At 37.5% G+C, this 12,678-nt stretch overlaps 1 protein-coding gene across 18 annotated transcripts in view; it reads left to right on the forward strand.

The window, feature by feature from the left end:
- Positions 1 to 12,678, forward strand: part of plekha7b (pleckstrin homology domain containing A7b) — a 125,428-nt gene that overhangs the window by 78,962 nt on the left and 33,788 nt on the right. For 15 of the 18 annotated variants that reach the window (XM_088611219.1, XM_088611224.1, XM_088611220.1 and 12 more), the window contains 4 exons: positions 433 to 537; positions 1,417 to 1,489; positions 2,468 to 2,568; positions 9,157 to 9,332. In XM_088611219.1, the coding sequence (XP_088467345.1) occupies positions 433 to 537; positions 1,417 to 1,489; positions 2,468 to 2,568; positions 9,157 to 9,332 (455 nt within the window). Of the gene's footprint in view, positions 1 to 432; positions 538 to 1,416; positions 1,490 to 2,467; positions 2,569 to 4,599; positions 6,993 to 9,156; positions 9,333 to 12,678 lie in introns of those variants that run through there. The other 3 variants (XM_088611222.1, XM_088611237.1, XM_088611236.1) reach the window with 2 other exon arrangements.

The following is a 12,678-nucleotide window of genomic DNA, read 5'->3' on the forward strand; positions in this document are numbered from 1 at the left end:
GTAATATAGTCATCCTGACACAGTATTTACTGTCACATTGATCTTATGCCAGGACTCCAACAGAACAAACTACTGTACATGACGTTAATCTCGTATAATTTAAAAATAAACAATTTAATCAATTAAGGGAAAAAATCCTTCAATGTGTTTTTTTTTAAATGTAGGTACATGTGCGATTTGAGAAATACTGTGGGGGGGTTTATAGGAGTCTCCAGAAACAGTAAAAAAGTACAAGATTCACCAACATAATATTCACTTTGCATTACTTCAGAATGTATGTTTCTTGTTGTTCATGTTATAATGATTTTGTTTGTCACTTGGATTTATTTGCGAGATGGTTTTAAATGATCAGACCACCTGGTAAACAGATGTTATTAATGGTCATCAAATAAACAAACCAATTAAAATATATTTTCATATTATGTATTCCAGGGCTCTAAATCCAGTAATAAGGTCCATAGCTTTGGAAAAAGAGACCATGCCATCAAGAGGAATCCTAATGTGCCTGTTGTGGTGAGAGGCTGGCTTTATAAACAGGTATGACTGATGACGACCTTACGATAAGATGTGGTCTCATCCTCCCGCAGAGCCCATGTGAAGATTAATGGTTCTTGAACTTTAATGGGCAGGCAGAGATTTTCTGCCAGCAACATTGTGTATATTAGCTGTAAACCAAAAAGACTGAAAAGACAAAAGAAAAAGCACAGTGTTTCACACAGCTTTCTTCAGGTGTGAGCCTTTGTAGTCAATGCGCACGCACACACACACACAGCGCTCTGCTTAGACCTCCGAAGATATCCATGTACATCTACTGAGCTCATAAGTAAGAATTATCTTGTCTTGGTTCACATTTTCAAATAAAAAAGGCCTGCCCTTTTTTGGTCACCTTTAATTAGATGTAACTAAATCCTGAAAAATATTTCCACAACAGTTTTCTGTTTTGACTGAGAAGAAGCAGGGGCTTTTTTATTTTTATAGTACAGCCACCTGGTTTTAGTTGTCCTAAGACTTTATTCTTATGTCTTATTCTTGCATTTAAATGGCGCGTATAGCATTAACTCTGACAGTTCTTATTTTTAATCAACGAGGTTCCTACATTTTACAGTATGGCATGCAGACTCTTCAGTAATTCAACATGTACAAATGATTGCTTACATAGTAGCGTGTACAACACTGCAGAGCACTAATGAAATTTGAATAATGGAAGCAGGCTTAATGATAAATTCCCAGCTGGGCCTCCAATATAGAGATGTCCGCAGTAAAATAAAAAAATGAAAACTGCCAAGTTCAATTATAGTTGGGGGGGGGTTGTAGCGACCTGTTGGGTGTCTGATTTTTAATTTTCTTTCCTTACAGAAATCGCTATTCCCAGGCTAATGGTTGTAATTAAAAAGCTGTTGTTGTTTCTACTTACAGGACAGCTCTGGAATGAGGCTATGGAAACGAAAATGGTTTGTGTTGGCTGATTACTGCTTGTTTTATTATAAAGGTGAGTGGCACAGTGCCTTTATTGAAGTTTATTTTGTGAGAGTCAAAATTGATTTAACTGATGAGTGAAGAAATTATGGGTATATTTCAGCATCCACTATGTAAAAATGTTAATTACTGGTGTATTCGGGGTGATATTTTTTTAGATTTTGCGAAGCTATCTTGTTTGTACTGTACATTATATCTTGTCTGTATTTCTGGACATCAATTCTTCCTATAAAGTTATAGCTAAGGTGAAGTGCACTGAAGTACATTCTTCCAGTTTGGTTTATTCAATGAGTTTCTTCTTCTTGGGGTCACTAAGTAAAATGAAATCTTGGACCAAAATGCAGATATGAGTTATTAGTGATTTAAATGATGTTGTTGTTTAAATGTCTTCAGGCTGCTGAAATATATGCTTTTGAATGGTACAGTATGCACTATGATGTTTAATATGGATTTATGTATCACAGAAAGCAAACAAAATAAGGTAACATGTACATTAGAGGTGTTGTGATATTAGATATCCTAATTAGTCCCTGACTGTGATTAATCTGCTTTCCCACAAGTAGTGTTAATTATTCCATCTGAAGGTCCCTACCTGACAGCCTTTATTACCTCACTGAGATGGTATGTGAGGACTTTCATGACATGCCACAGTTTGAAGTGTGTTACAGAGTGCAGCATTAAGTGAAGGGGCGATTGCGTTTTCACTGTTCAGCTCTTCCGGCTGCCATTGTGCTCTTCTAACCCCAGCACAGAGATAAAAGTGCTGGCACCATCTGTGGAATGTCCCCTTGGAAGAACCTTGAATTATTTTTAACCAATTACACTTTAATCTACCCCTCTGGCATGTGCACACAATGCCCAAGCAAAAAAAGTGATTTATTTTGTTATGTGAAACCCCCTGACTGTGCTGCGATATCACTGCTTCACTGGGAGGCTGATTTGGGATAAATGATTTGGGAGGGGATGATGCATCATTTTTCATTGCACGCAGACAGTAGAGAAGAAGCTGTCCTTGGCAGCATTCCTTTGCCCAGCTACGTGGTTTCTCCAGTGGAACCAGAAGACCATATCAGCCGCAAATATGCATTCAAGGTATGGTTCTTAATATGCCCTGCGTGTTTTTTTAACCCCTAGGAGCGATTATATGTCTAAAATTCACGTAAAACATTTCTGTTACGGTAGAAGTGTTGACCTAGCCTTGCTGGTTTTAGGGTTGCCAACAGTCCCATATCAATTTTAGTTTTAAGAATCGTTTCTCCCATGTCAGATGCCATGTTCACATGTCCTAAAAACACTGTATCCACCCATGACCGGCAAACCTGCCATTCTCCAGTTACCCTTATTTTTCCGTTCAAGACATTATTTGCAAATAAGCACTAGGTGGCACTCATGTGTGGTTGTCTAATGATGCCAGAAAACAAAACAACATTGAGCGCAATTTGGCTTGCCTTGCTCAGAGTCAACCCTTCAGATGGCAGTTTTTCTGAGGAGATTAATCATTAAAGATGAGGAGAGGGCTGGTTCAGAAAATGGAGACAGCCTTGCAGAGTGAAAAAGATTTAACAGTACGGGTATTTCTCGATTTACAGGCTCCTAATTTGTTTTTAATTGAACACACCTCAAAAATCTTAGTTTAGAACAGATTAGTTCTCGCTTTAACATGCTTGGCTACAGTCAGAATCATGCAACTGGACGGAGTGTTTGTGATCATATTTGCTGGGGGATAAATAGTATCGGTTGAGGGACACACAAACAGCTGGGCAGTCTGCTTTGGTTATTCCATCCCAAAATAAATCTAAAATCCTAAGCAAGGTTATATGTTTGAAATGTAACTTATGAGACTTTGAAATATGGCATTTAAAAGGCTCAGTGAGACTAAATAGACCAAAGATCGTTGTGCATTCAAGATGCACGATTGGACATGTGACTATTTCTAGATCACTACTAGATCCTGACCACCACTAACAACTGTCATGAAATTGTTAAACTTGAACAAACATTTAGTTTAAAATGACCTTTAATGCAATTATACAAGTATCTTATATAAATGTGACTTTTTATTTGGGAGTTATTTACATGTTTTCGTGTGGGGAATTTGTTTGCAACTATGAGTTTTTGATTTACACAGCACTTTTCAGGAATGGATGTGCCATGTAAATCAAGAATTGTCTGTACTTAATTGTGCCAAGTTTAATATTGGGGTGATAAAGATAACTACCGTCCTCCGTATGGGATTTAATGGTGTTTATCACGAGAAGAACTGTTAACAAGCTTGAGAATCCATGAAGAAATATGTTCCAATGGTTATAGCAATTCACAGAGGAGAAGTGGTCAAAGCTGTAAGTAGTTTACATTGAATGTGTTTTTTTATGTGTACAACATGATTCAACTCTTGTTCCTCATTCGGGCAATTGGATTTTGGCAACCCTAACTGGTCTGAAATTGGTGGAGCTGGCCACCTGACGCCACCTGATGTTCACCTTCACCGGAGCTTCAACATCCAGACTCGTCACAAATAATTGACATTTGCTTTTGATTTTTTTCAGCTCTGAAATATAGACTGGCTGTTCTAGTTCATAATGTATTGATTGTGTTGGGGGAAAAAAGACTACATGTGCACCGACTTAATACGTCCAGTTTCTTTCTGCAGTGTGTTGACTGTCTGTGCTATATGTGAAGTGTCACGGTGCTGTATTTATCATTGTCACAATTAATGGATTGAACAGGACAGTGGAACCACAAATCTGACAGAATTCCAATTGTGTTTCCAGCTGAAGTGTCACTTTACAATTAGATGTATCATTAAGTGGTCCTCACTTTCACCTCAACTCCATTAGACCATTAGTGTCCACAACAAAGAGAAGAGCTATTGAACATAAAATCGAATTTGCCTGAATAAAAAAAGCAAAAAGCTCTTTAAATGATATATATACAAAGCTGTTAGAAAGTTAATATTGCTCCAAAAACATTTACCCTTTAAATACGTTTGAGGTACTTAAATTGACCCTTTTATGACAATAATATTGTCTTTGTCTCTTTTCTAGACTGACATGGATTCCTGTGTTATAAATGTGATTTATTGTTTATATTGTGAGAACAGCTGGAAATGGATTTAGAGGTGCTGGATTAATAGAAATGCAAAACTTAAAAGTGAATTTCAAAGAATGACAAACGTGTTTTTCCTGCTTTGTGCACAATTATTTTGTTGTATATTTGAGAAACCCATCAGAAGTACTTCCATTCATATTTTTCGTTTTGTAAAAAAAGTAAAGCTCTGACTGTAGATACATTTTCTAGCTTTTGATCATACTCAAAAACTAGCTAAATCAGTTGATTTAAGTGGTCTTCAGAACATTATTCTTTTTAATGTATAAATGATTATACCAGATGATAAGCGTATTTTTGCTGTTTAGAAATTATGCATTTTTTTCTTTGTTTCATCGGACAGATGGCTGCAGTTTAATTAATTTTGCAGTAATTGCTTGGCTTTGACTGGCTAATTCCTGGACAGCTAAGCTTTGGTTGCTATAACATAAGGTGGCGCTTTCTGTATACTCATGTCTTGAAGTTTCTATTATGCTAAAAGGTTATCATGAGTGAAGGAATAAACACAATAAGAATTGTTAGGCTTGACATGCAGTTGGTCATTTTGTCTGATTCTTCTGCCCCCAAAGTCATTTAAGAAGCATTTAATAATGCTGTAACTCAAATGTATCATTATATTAACAAGTGTGTTTTCAGGCTGTGTAAGTGCTGTGTAAGCCATTGGTTACACATCTGTGGCACAAATTCGTGTTTTTTCCAGCTGCTCAGACATTTACCCAGATCTGTAATGGAGTCTGGACTCCCCCTGTGCCTGTCAGTCTGTCAGTTACACATCCTGTGAGGCAACAACTTGCTATGAACCAGATGGGTCATCTTCACTGATGACCCCAGATTCGCTGTTGAATGCTGAAAGCGATCAGATAGGCACCCTGAATGTTCCTATTTTGAAAACGAATGTGTCAAAGATTCATTGAATTTGTCTGTTAGTAATTAGACTCTACCTGAAAGCCAACCTTCCTTGGCCAGCTGTGTTTTAAATATCTAAAACAGGCCTTTTTAACAGATCTCCAGTATGCATGTGTCAGTGCATGATTCAGTGTGAGGCATCATCCGGAACAGCAGTGGTTTTGGTTGTGATGGTTCAGATTTGTTTTAGTTCTTCATTCCACAAAAGTGCTGTCCACTATGTGCCACTAAACACATAATGTTCAAGATCCTCATAGGCACTTTATTTTCAAAATTATTTTATACAGTAGATTGCACGTGCTTGCTATACATAGACAGAAGAGCTCTGCTTTAGAAAGGTAGAGATACAAACTGTAGTTATTTTGGACAGAAATATTGTACATTATAAACTGAGCAGTATTTAGTGGTAATTGCAGAATCTTGGATACATATTATATTGTCCTGAGTTCTTTGGTTCAGGTTTTATCAAGGTAAAACTTTGTTTCTATAATAAAAAACTTACATTTGATTCTTACTAAATTCTGTTGAATTCCTTGCAACTTTTCCATTAGCCACACACAATATTGTTATTTTCAGTCTTTTATAATACCCTCCTGAACTACAGTACATGTCACATTATTTAGAGCATCCAAAGCTCATTGGTACAATACACATTTTTTGCTTTTCTAAAACAACTGAATTTTATTGCAGGCACTCAGGATGTCACTGTTTTTATGCATTCTGAAGTTTCACCAGGATAGATATTATTTACCTCTTGTCAGAGTTGTCAGCTCTGTTTGTTTTGCTTGGGCCTTTCTGAAATTAGATTTAAAATCGCATTTTATGAGCTGGAACTGCTTTGACTAGAAAATTGTTTATAAGGGTTTAACATTTAAATGTCTGTCGTGATTTTCAGTGGATGGGCTTAAACTGGCAACAGAATCGCTGTAAGCAGTTTTTATTTCCTAATCCCTTAAAGAGGGAAATGGCTTCCTGAGCAGCCTGCTTGCTGAGAGAGAGTGGAAAAGAGGGAGAACAAGGACAGCATGTAGTTAGATTTCAAGCGATATTCTGTTACTAAGATGAAATAAGAAATCTTACAATCTTGAATTTCATTACCTGCATGAATAGACTAATACTTTAACTCCCCCCCCCACCGCAAAGCAAAACAAATCAAGAGCCTCCCCAGCCAGCACCCCCATTTCCTTATGTTTTTCCCCCCCTTTCCCAAAGTTCAGTTTTTTCTGTCATCCCAGCTTGGTGTTGCTCTTGTGTGTGTTGTTCACCTTACTAACACTCGCAGCATTAGAGCCGCAAGTAGAGCCACAGAGAGCCGACTTTGTTTACAAGCAGGCTTATAACCAACCTCTTCTCTGTTTGCTCAACTCTTTGTCCTTCTCTTGTTCCCATTGGTCTGTTCCCTCCCTTTGACCCTCTGGGTCCGCTGCTCTTGTGCACTGCGGGAGAGAGCCCATTCTTCCAGGAAAGCGTTCCTGAAAAATACAGGCACCTCCATGCATGAATAGGTATTTTCTTTTTCTTTCATTATTTTTTGCACTGTAAAGATTCGTAATTTTATTTTTTATCACAGTCTTTGTTTTTTGTTCATATTTCATGTGAAATTAAGAAAAGAAATTATGCATTTTTTTTTATTTCTGGAACACCTAGGAAGCTATGCTCATAGTTCACTCATAACTAACATGCATTGAAACCCTCATTAAATGAAAAGCCCTCCAGCAATAGGTAAACTCCTGCGTTGCTCATTTTTGGCATGGGATGTGGGAAAGTATAAATCAAATTGCAGTTTCTGCTTTTAAATTACTTTGTAGAATTTGGAGAATAGTTAACGCGGTACTCCTGGTGGATGATGTAATGTGAATTATGTGCAGATCAGGGCAGAAACTTTTTGAATGTGAGATTTCCCCTTCTTTTCATTTAGTGCTGACCTTGCTTAAGGAGCACCAGTGTCTTATCAGAGCTGGTAAAACTTAGACCATCACCTCTCTGGTTCAGTGTCCTTTAGCTGAATACTGTAGCTTTGTCATCTAAAACAGAAATGTGCTACTCTAATATTACAAGTGCCCTAAAGTAGAACAGTGAGGTGAAAAGTTCATCTATTGTTAGTCATTTTATTCACTCCGGTTATTTCACAGAAACTAAATAACAGGTTCTGCCCTTAACAAAGGGATTTATGCCTTTACACAATCAGAGATGCATTTGTTTCCTCTAATCTGTTATGTTTCAAGATTGGTGAAGAGTAGGGTGTTGAAATTTAGTTTGGAGGTGCGAGATCTGGTTTAAACATCAGCCAAGGCGTCCAGAGTTTCACAGAATTCATTTCCTCTATGGCCTGTCTGGTCAGCTCTGGGTGTTTGCTTTAGATGTCAAGCTCAGCAATTTCCAAAGGGAAGCTGTTGAGATCATGCTGGAACCACAGCACAAGATTAAGTCGACTTTGCGCTATCAAAACATACATTGTATTTGGGAAATCCAAGTATCACTAAGAATTAATTTTTCATCCGTAGTAGCATATGTATGAAGAGAAGGTGGGGTTGTATTTAAAAAATAATGAAAAATATCCTTTGTCATGACAACAGACAAATTGGCATTTGTTTTTTTGTTTTGCATATCTGCATCTGTTCAATCTACAATCTACACTCTTTTTCAGATCAGTAAAACGTTCATAGACTGTACTTTATAAAACTGTAGTTCAAGCAATAGAATTTATAGAACTTATTCTGTTGCCTATTTTTTTTTAAACGTGGATTAATGTCATGGTGAACTTTCTTTAAAAAATGGAAATGTGGCACTGGATTTCTATTCTGAGGTTAGATACCACTTTTATTGTAGCAGTAGAATGGTAAAAATGCTGACCTGGCCTTTGATGAAACCATGGCTGTCACTTCCTGTCGCTTTCAGGAGTGGGTCTGATTAGTTGTACTGCAGCTGCTTAGTTGGGAGAGATCGGGGTGGCAAAGTGGGAATGCCTTTTTAGTATAGAGCCAGTTGTTTCAAACTTTACACATGAAGACATGAGGTAAGAAGCTTTAGTCAAAACATCTTGAGACCGTTTTGATTTCTAAGTGCCAAATATGGACAGAGTATTACATAAGAATTTGTAGATTTGCAGCATTCAGAGCTGCTATAGAAAGCTGTAAAGTAGGACTTATTAATATTTTGTAATCTTGTGCAAAAATGCACAATTTACCGTTTTATAAATAAGACTAGTTTGAATTAAGGAGGGTTCTTGCTCAGCCATTTTTTTAATAAAGAGATACTAGCAGCAGGTTTTCTGCAAAATTAATGCAAATATGGGGAATTAACAAAAAATCTAAACTTTTTTATGTGGCATGAATACACAACAACCAAACCTGGCATTTAAAGTACAAAACATGTCAATTTCTGAGTTGTAAAGGCATTAGTTTTTTTAGATTAAATTATTAAAAGATATAAGCAAGGATTTAAAGTAAGTTGCATAAAAAGTGAAACATAGAAAGCAATTTCACCTGGGGGCATTTACGTAATTTGTTTTGTGATAAAACAAAGCTTGGAAGAAGGCTTTTGTAAAACCTTTAAAAGAATGATTAAAGGATTAAACATTACTTCTAACTTTATATTAATTTTAGTGTACATTTTTTTCATCAAAGAAATGCTGCCACTTTACACTAATGTAATTCTGTTTTGTTGCAGGCTACCCATACAGGAATGCGTTCTTACATTTATAATAAGAGCTCTGTCATCGGCTCCCAGGCAGAGCATTGTGGGATGCGAACATATTACTTCAGTGCAGATACACAGGAAGATATGAATGGCTGGATGAGAGCCATGAACCAGGCGGCACTAATGCAGACTCACACGTTGAAAAGGTTAGTTAAAGGCTTTATCTTTTATGATTTGTTTGCTCAATCAAGTTTTTACGTTGTACTTTAGAAAATAATAATGTACGAATTTTCAAAGGTATCTGTTTCGGGATAAAATACTGAAATGGGAACTGAGAACACAATCACATGTCCAATTGCAGTCTTTTTCTGACCCTATCCTTACACACCTCCACGCACTTTCATGCTAATTTTCTGCTCTAGTAACCTCCTCTCTTCCATAAGCAAAAATTGAGATATGTAAGGGAGTGAGACTGATTGAAGAGATTGACAAAATGTTAAAGGGTAATAAAATAAGTTGAGAAATTATTGGAAAAAAAGATGCTTTTTACTGAAAGGATGAACTTTAATTTGTGTGATTTGAGTGTGATGAAGTTAGGAGTGGGCCAACAAGATGGTTTAACAGGAGTAGTGAAAGGCCAACCATTTCAGCTACAGTATATACAGCATAAAACTGTTTTAATTCATCGTGCATCTTAGAAACTTGATTGGCTTCAGTGTGTGTGATTTACAGTACTCATCACCATGTACCCTTTCTCTCTCGCTCTTCTTTTTTTCCCCCATATTTTTTAAGCTAAGTTGTGCAGTGCCATCTAGTGGAATGGCCTTACACTGTAAATAAAATATTTAAAACACAAATATTTGAAACCTGCAAGTTCAGAACCTTACATTCTTGTTCTAATGATGTCACCTGTTTATTATTGTGTATGCTGTGTCTTGGTATTATTTACATGCAGCAGAAATATTATCTGATTACATGCTTAACCAGATGGCTTTAGAATGAATCGATACAAACTAATTGCTGTAGGTGTCTGAAATAGCTGCTGGAGCAGCAGCTTTACAATGCAGGTCCAGCGCTTCTCTGGCCGAGGCAGTGCATTGTCAGGAAATCTGATCACTGCAGCAGACTGCGGTCTGGCTACATGGATTATTTAGCTGTGAACTGACTCCAGTTTCTCAGATTCTGTGCTACAAAACAATGCAGTAAAGCTATGGCAAAAGACAAGAAAGGAGTTCGAGTTTTTTTTGGGGGGGAAGGGTTAGCATTACACTTTCACCTAGTGGGAAGCTGAAGAAAACAGAAAAGCAACAGTGCTAAAACGGGTAATTAAGCAAAGCATTTAGCAAATCAGAGTTTACAAATGTTGAAATGCGTAACCATTGTCAACTTTGTACCTTGTTCAAACTCCATTTACTCTCCATTTCTCTGTTTTAATTGTGTTTTGTGGTTTGTTTTCAGCCCGCTATGTGACATTTCTCAGAATCTAGACTGTTCTGGAACAGATTGAATGAGATAGGATCTAGGAAAGGCTTAAAATACATCAGACATCTGAAGAAGTCATGTGTATTGTTTGTCTGGATGTGCATTATTCAGCAGGATGAGGAGCTACCTCATAGTATAGTATATTGTTTCTTAATTAACGTGCACCATCTAGCGGTTTCCCAGGAAAATGTCCATTCTTGTTTCCTTTAAATTAGCACGCCATCTAGCACCACAGTAGGCTCTAATTACTGAGACCTGAACCCAGACAGAAATAGAAATAGAGTAAGATTTTTAATTAATCACAGTGCTCAGTGGGACTTCTGCAGCACCTGCCTTGTAGATTTACTTTAGTTCAGATTTGCTTTAGTTCTCATTTGCTTTTTACCTTGGTGGGTGACTCAGGATGTGTTTAGGTTGTGACGATTCCTTTTAGGAGACCTGACACAGATGTAGCTGTTTGGGTCTAAACAGGAAAAAATTAAAAAGCATTAACATTTGTTTTCACATTTATTTTTTTCCCCATTAAGAAAGGAAGGAGAAAAGTAGGCACACGCTGTTTTATATGTAATTAAAGAGGTTGACTCTGTCCTCTTTAAGTCCTTGTCACACTACAGGACTCGACACGACTTCTAATTGGAGAGCATGTCAAATTTAACGACTGCAGTTGCTGAATCTCACTGAATCGCAGGGGGGGTAACTACATGATTCCCTCACGACTTTTCATCACTGTTCCAAGTCTCATATTGTACCGCGATGTTGCCTCATTTTGGCAGCCAGTCAATGTGGAGCACACCAGAATAAAGTTTGTTTACGAAAGTAGACAAACAGGAAACATCGAACAGACATCTTTGCTGGCTCCAAGGTTCGACAGTCCTCTCCTCCGTTTGCACAGTCCAAAACACTCGCTTTCCTCCTTTTCTTGCTGCTGCATTGTACGCATTGTACTTCCGGGTGAGCGCTCATTGGCTGTTGACTGTCGCAAACACAAAAGCCCACCCCATGACTCTCTGCGACTCGCTACGAGAAAATCAAACCAGTCTGATTTTAGCGCAGTGAGTCGCAGAGAGTCGTAGGGGCTGTTAAGAGCGCTGTGACTGAGGCGCTGGGGGTGTCACACAACACAACTTACGATAATGGGCGCGCACTGCGACTCTCTACAACTCGCTGTGAATTTCTTACGATGATGTAAATGAATGCTACGACTGAAAATCCTAGGAAAAGCCGTGTAGTGTGATGCCGACATTAGACACTGAGATTCACCTCAAAGATTAGAGCCAGAGGGGCTCATGAGTTGATTGAAAATTAAGGAGGAAAAATCCTTCAATATGAAGGTCAAGTATCTTAACAGCTGTTGCGTTGCATTTGTAACTGTTTGTGAAAGATTGTTATGTTTTTTATTATCTGTGCCCTTCAAAGCGGATTTCTATCTTTGGTGCTCCATGATTAAATTCTTGGGGCATAAACTGTAAATCAAGTATACTGTATTCATGATGGGCGTCATCTCAAAATGAAATGTCAAAAAACATCTGTAATTTATGGATGAATATTGGAATGCCAGGTCAGATTATTTCTGAAATTACTCCTTGGGTAGAATGGAATTTTAATGAGTAATGACCTCATAAATTATTTTGAAGAGTAATTGATCATGCTCCACTATACAGATCTTGAGATACCCAGTGTGCCAAAAGGTTTGTTAGGAAAAGACACTTAATCATTTTGGCTCAGGTATAGGAGAAATTAGGATATGCCCCGTATAATAGAAGTCTCAATAATAATGTGAAAATAAAACAAACACCTCTCCAGCAGTAGCCTTAGCTTTCCCAGGAAGCCTCACTTCCAGGTACTGGCCAGGCTCACACCTGCTGAGCTTCACTGGGTTGATACAGGGTGATATAGAAAGATGAACAGATATGGAAAAATAAGGAAGCTCTATAACAGCTTTTGTGTTATCTTAGTCTAGTAAGGGCATTTTGTGTGTTTGGTCTTCATAATTATTGATCTCACCATTTTGATAACCACGCCGAATTGGCAGGTAAATACTTCCAATTATATTGAAAACCTATTATAAAA

The sequence above is a fragment of the Lepisosteus platostomus genome, chromosome 18 (genome assembly GCF_059453375.1).
Source record: "Lepisosteus platostomus isolate fLepPlt1 chromosome 18, fLepPlt1.hap1, whole genome shotgun sequence".
Classification (NCBI taxonomy): domain Eukaryota; kingdom Metazoa; phylum Chordata; class Actinopteri; order Semionotiformes; family Lepisosteidae; genus Lepisosteus; species Lepisosteus platostomus.